Raw genomic sequence first — 6,261 nt, 5'->3', positions numbered from 1 at the left:
TTGAGAAAGTTTTTTGTTGAAATTCAAATTTCTAATTCTAAACTAAATAAAAAAAAGCAAGAAAAGTAAATTACTAAAAGATACATATATATACATCATGTAGGCCTACATGTATAAAAATTGTTGGCAATTTTTTTAAATTGTAAATTTCTCTCCTGCAAACTTTTACTTTCTGATTCTGGGCTTTTGAACAATTGAATTGCCATTATTAACTTGCTTAATAATTACTCTAGAACAGTACTCGTGTACCACTCTTGGATATGATGTATGTCTCTGCTGTGGCAGAACAGAACATTGATTAGCCAGACTATCAATGATCATTGAACAAGCTGAAGACAGGACACATTTAGAACAAAGGTCCGCTTTGATTGTTACAATCACAGAACCTGCATTTGTACTAATAATAGATAGCATTTGTATAGCGCAAATCCCCGCTCAACAGCAAACTCTATGCGCTTCACAATCTACTACTACCCCAGCAGACCCGAGACTTAGAGCATTCTGAAACAACCTCAACTTCCTGGGAAGCAAACAGTGCAAGCAGCCATTTATAGGCGCTTAAACACTGACTGACAAGAACTTTCGCTGTCTATGGGCGGGTACCCATTCCCACCTGGGTGAAGTGAGGAAAATTTGTGTGAAGTGCCTTTCCAAAGGACACAACTCGGGCCTGCAGCTCGAACCCGCAACCTCACGATTACGAGTCCGGTAGCCAGCCTAACCACTGATGCCACTATTATTACTATTACTAGTGTTCAGATTCAGACCAGTCTCATGTGCTTTCATGATCATTGTCTAGACTTAGCAGTCAGTAACAGTGACGTTCCTGCATGTAATTTGCACTACTGCAGCCATAACATTTCAATGGTCAAGTCATGTGTTGGTGGTTTGGTTTGCTGCTCTTATGGTGAAAGATGTTTCCTGTAGTTGGTGCTTTCATTTTACATGTGTATTGGTCCAATCATCCACTGGCTGTGAGGCAGCGTGGTGAAATCAGGTGCTCGTCAAAATTATGAAAGCGGACGGCATTTTTCCGTCAGTTTGGAAGATTTTATCAAATTGTTATTTTTTGCTCAACCCCTGATATGTCCATACAAAAACACATTTCAATGTAAATACATTTATGTTACTGAAAAACATTGATTTAAAGGCACAAAATATATCATTTTTCAGTTTTGAAGGGCTCTTTAGCTATTGAAATTACCAAACTTTGGTGACCATTTTCTCACTAATTTCACACCTGAAACCAGGCGGCCTCACCACCTTCAAATCAGTCGAAAATGTTTTGAATTCTACTCAAGATAGATGGATATTTATTTCATTAAGAAGCAAGGCAAATGAAACAGTTTTCAGATGATATCAATAACTCCATACGCCCAAAAATTGACGGGCGCCCGATTCCACCACATCATACCACTTATTTCTTTCATGTTTAAGAAAGAAAACATTTGCCAAACCCCAGGCAGGGAGATCCAACACTCTATGGGAGCCTGGAGGACCTATGGAGAACAGCAGCCTTCACACTTGGGACTGGGATGTTCATTTAGAAATGAATGAGGACTGAACATGACTCATGATTAGCTTTACGACCGCAGACGCAAGAGCAGAACCGCAAGCCTGATTGACCCTATTGGTACGTCATATTTTACTATTGTATCTATACGACGTGGTGAACTCTGTGCCATCATTTTCCAAAGAGGAAATGTACTCGTTAAATCTGATCCGTGCGCTTTGCATAGCAGTGTCAAAATGATTTTCTGAGAAATACTGACTGAAAGTTTCAAAGAAATCTTTGTACTAGAGGTATTCTAAAATGTGAAGAATACAGTCCGTGCCGGCTTAAAGCACGTTTCGGACTCAAGCACGCTAAACGGCTCTTACCGAATTTTTGCTATATAAAATACACGCCTATAAAAATAAGCAGGATAACTTCAGCTTCAAGCACGCTTCATTACACAAGACAGTAAATACTTTTATGATGACCCATCGAAGTTCGAACACAGTCTACACCACAGCAGTGGAGCGAGTTGTTAAGAGAAACACAGAGAACGCAAGTGATGGACACACACACTCACACGGGCAGAGAGATGAACACAGCCGCGCGCGTGGACATAGGATCTAGCCTAGGGCAAAGTTACACACTGACTAAAAAATACAAAGAGAGTCAGGAAGACAAGAAAGGGTGGCTGGCTGCGAATTCACCTTTGACCCTCGCTATCTGATAATCCTGATTGTGTATCACGCGCGAGGTGGGATGAAGGCGGTGGTATGAATGTGGCACAGCGGGCAGTGGTAAGCATAGGCAGTGTGTAGGCCTAGTGTGCTGTATCGTGACTGGCCGTCTAAATTAAGTTTTCATTTCCCATTCGACCACAAAACAAAAACAAACAAGCAAACAAAAACTACCATGGTGGGTAAAAATAACAGTGCACACTTTTGCGGGACCGCTATATAGGCCTACTTACAAACAAAGGGAAATAGCACGGGAAATTTTCTACATGAAAATCTCTGGATTATGTCTACTTCGCACTCAAGCACGCTTCAGCTTTCTCCCGATGACCGTGCTTAAAGCCGGCGTGGACTGTACAACACTGGGGGTACAAAATTACCCAGGGCGTACAAATAGGGTTAAGATCCTCAAGTTCTCCAGACAACACCTTCTCACTGGCACAGCTCACAAGTTGAAAAGTTGGCCTAGAAATTCAGAACCCAGATTTGTCATCCCAACCACTTGACATCACGAACCTGGTCTTGCACAGCCATTTGAAATCCCATATTTCTTGAAAAATCTGTGTCCGCATTAGGATTAGAAAATTTTTGGGTTAACCATTTTTTCATTCCCCCAAAGTGTTCGAGAAAACTTTAAAAACAATTTTTTTTAAAAAGTATTTTACGGCACTTGCAACACAAGAAGAAGGTCAAGTAACTGCTGAAGATTAGAGGAGTTACAAGAAAGTAGCAAACACAAAAAGGAGGCGAGATAAAGACGATAGATGTTTGACAGGAAAGATGAAGCAAACCACACCAGAGCACCGGCCAACCACCCACTGTGAGAAAACAATAAAATGTCAAAAATGTGACAAAACAATATAAATTGATTTAAAATTGTTTTAATTGTGGCCACTTTTCCTGAGCCCCCTTCACAATCAAGCGATAAAAGTTTTAATGCTAACAAATGTTTTACTGGCAATATCTTACGTTACTTCACCTGACAATTTCACTGTTGGGATCGCGCGAGGACGACGGGACATGTAAAAATATAGGTCCAGAAAAAGGTAGCAGAGTCAAAAAGGGAGAACCACCTATTGTATAATAAATACCATGCATTATTAGTGAGTTCAAAACACAATCACAAAACAAAAGTTGTAGTCCAATTGATTGGCTAATGGAGGTTGCCCTAAAGGATCCCGTCCTCATACAGCCAGCTTGGCGTTCTCTTTCTGTGTCTCTTTGATCAGGTGCTGTTTGTAAGAGAAAATGTCGCCTTCCCACTTGGTCACCTTTTCCTTCTCGCAGACCCAGATCTCCTCCGTCACCTACAGCAACCAGAAAAAAAAGGCAAAAAAACATGTAAGTTAAGTTTTAGGAAGAATTTAACAAGTAGATCATTGAAGTGCCACAGATTAGAGGTATTACTACAGAAAGAAATACAAAGAAAAGGAGGAAAGTTTTAGTTAGAGTTTTACGGCGCTTGCAACACAATAAGGTCATATAAGTGCCGAAGGATAGATTACGTGTTACAAGAGAGTAATTGATAAAAAAGAAGGAGGGGAGATAAGGACGTCAGATGTTTGATAGGAAAGAAGGAGCAAACCACGCCACAGCACTTAGTTTTAGGAAGGGTTTTACAAATAGATCATAGAAGTGCAAAAGATTAGAGGTGTTACTACAGAAAGAAATACAAAGAGAAGGAGGAAAGAAAGGATGACAGATGTTTGAAAGGAAAGAAGGAGCAAACGTTTGAAAGGAAAGAAGGAGCAAACACATGTTCACCAGATCACCCACTAACCCTATCAACGGAGGTCACACACAGACCACATTTTTAAAATAAACATGGGTCTCACAACTAAGAATCTCAAAAAAGGAGGAACTTTCCGCGTGATCACGACAAAAGACCATTTTCGCGAGACAAGAGACACCCATTATTATCATACTGTTTAACTCTAGAATGCTGAAATAAAAACCATCAATTTATCAGAGCAAGGTTATTTCTTACCAATTTGAAGGTTTGGAAGTTAATTTCAAGTAAAATAGTAACTTGCCAAATATTTACAATCTTGATTATGTACAGAAAGTGGTGATTTAGCGGAGAAAATGGTAGTAGCAGAATATTGAGACCCATGTATAAATGACACATGTTAAATCTGGAAAAAGTCAACAATGTGAGCATAATAAAATTAACATAATTATGGACATAGTCATAATTTTTTTAAACCCAAAGCAAAAACGGCTAGTTCAGAATGACAGAAGCACTGTACAATGTTGAATTTGAATGACCGAAAATTAGATTACAAAGCAGAAGTAGAGTTCTTTCTTCAACATTTTTAAAAATCTTCGCTGGTGAATAGAATAGCAAATTACAGTAAAATCCACTTATATCGAAATCCGATTTGTCGACATTTTGACACAACATATTTCCTAATTACGAAATTTTTCCTTCAATATCTTCACTAAACAATTTCTCTATCGACTTTTTTCGGCCCACTCTGCTTTATCGACATGCTTCCTCGGTACCTGGCAAAGCCCACGAACCTAGGGGGGGGGGGAGATACACTAATGGTCAACGGCAACGCATTAATTCTTCATTACGTCCGCATACCCGCCAAGTAGCCTATATCGACACACCAGGCTTTACTAGGTCATGTAGGGCCTACACAGTATAGTCTCCAACACAGTACAGTGCCTCACAGACATGAGCGTCTCGCGCGCTGGGCATCACCTCCCTACCCACACTCCCAACTGTGCTGTCTTTTTGCTGCTGACCTCCCCTTGTTTTTTCTTCTTTGGCTCTATATTTCCATTTATCGACATCAAATCCACTTCCCAAAGCATGTCGATATAAGCGGATTATACTGTACTACAATATGATAGATGAGGCTTTTCAGTATTACCTGAGATATCAATCTGAAGTCGTGACTGACTAGAATCATGCCCCCTTCAAACTCGTTGATGGCCTCGGCCAGCGCGTCGATTGTCTCAATGTCCAAATGATTGGTGGGTTCGTCCAGCAGCAGCAAGTGTGGGCACTGCCACGCCAGCCAGGCAAATGTCACGCGGCAGCGCTGGCCGTCCGACAGGTTTCGTATAGGGCACACCTGGAAACAGGAAGTAGAGCAAATAACAACAATAAATAACAAATCAAAAAAAAACACAAACAAACCAAAAAAAACACAAAAACCAAACACAACTCTGGACTTGTCAGACTCTAGTCTCAATTCAGAAATAGAACCACAATCTACATGCATGCCTGTTCAACAGTCCTTTAGTCCAAAGAAAAAAGAAAAGTTTTCAAGGTCTCAAAAAAAATCCTTGCAAAGTTTGTTCTTTGCAGAAATGACAAGACAGCAGCAATAAAAAATATGGGTGAATGGGTATGGGTGGCAATGAGTGGGTGTTTATAGTAAGATGGACAACAATATTCATATTTATATATTCATTGTCAGGTAAGTTTCACATGTTTAATAAAAAATTCTGAGATACTGTATATGGACCGTAACCCTATCCGTAAGTCATGTTTTACTATCGTATCCATACGACGTGGGAATCTCTGGGCCACCACTTTCCAAAGAGGAAATTTACTCGTTAATCCGATCCATATGCTTTGCATAGCAGTCTGTCAAAATGATTTTTGGAGAAATACTGAAAGTTTCAAAGAGATCTTCGCACTAGAAGTATTTAAAAAATGTGAAGAATACAACCCTGGGGGTACAAAATGACCCCAGGGTGTACGGATAGGGTTAACAGAAAAACTGACAAACCTGCTGCATCCCAGTGAGTCCAAACCGTCCAATGATCTTGCGCATTTCTTCCCTTTCCTTGATGTCTGGGTAACACTTCATCATGTAGTCAAGGGCAGACATATCAAGCTCCAACTGGTCACCTAAATGCTGTGTGGAACAAAACGTGAAAATTTTCTCATTTCAGTGCTGGGAAATTTTTAATTCTCTTCCGATTCAATGTATGATTTATCGGCAGAAAGGGGCAATTCCATTAACATCCATGGTTTTATGATAAGTCCCTTACATCCTGTTTTTGTTTCAG

At 40.1% G+C, this 6,261-nt stretch overlaps 1 protein-coding gene across 1 annotated transcript in view; it reads right to left on the bottom strand.

Moving 5' to 3' along the window:
* Positions 1-3,094: 3,094 nt before the first annotated feature.
* The window catches only part of LOC101855189 (ATP-binding cassette sub-family F member 2), a 26,550-nt gene continuing 23,383 nt past the window's right edge, over positions 3,095-6,261 (bottom strand). The window contains exons 14-15 of the mRNA XM_035969893.1: positions 5,112-5,315; positions 3,095-3,536 (exon numbers count right to left, since the gene is read on the bottom strand). Coding sequence (XP_035825786.1) covers positions 3,414-3,536; positions 5,112-5,315 — 327 coding nt within the window. The 3' untranslated portion in view covers positions 3,095-3,413. The remainder of the gene's footprint in view (positions 3,537-5,111; positions 5,316-6,261) is intronic.

The sequence above is a fragment of the Aplysia californica genome, unplaced genomic scaffold (genome assembly GCF_000002075.1).
Source record: "Aplysia californica isolate F4 #8 unplaced genomic scaffold, AplCal3.0 scaffold00193, whole genome shotgun sequence".
Lineage (NCBI taxonomy): Eukaryota > Metazoa > Mollusca > Gastropoda > Aplysiida > Aplysiidae > Aplysia > Aplysia californica.
This window is presented reverse-complemented; position numbering and strand designations above follow the sequence as displayed.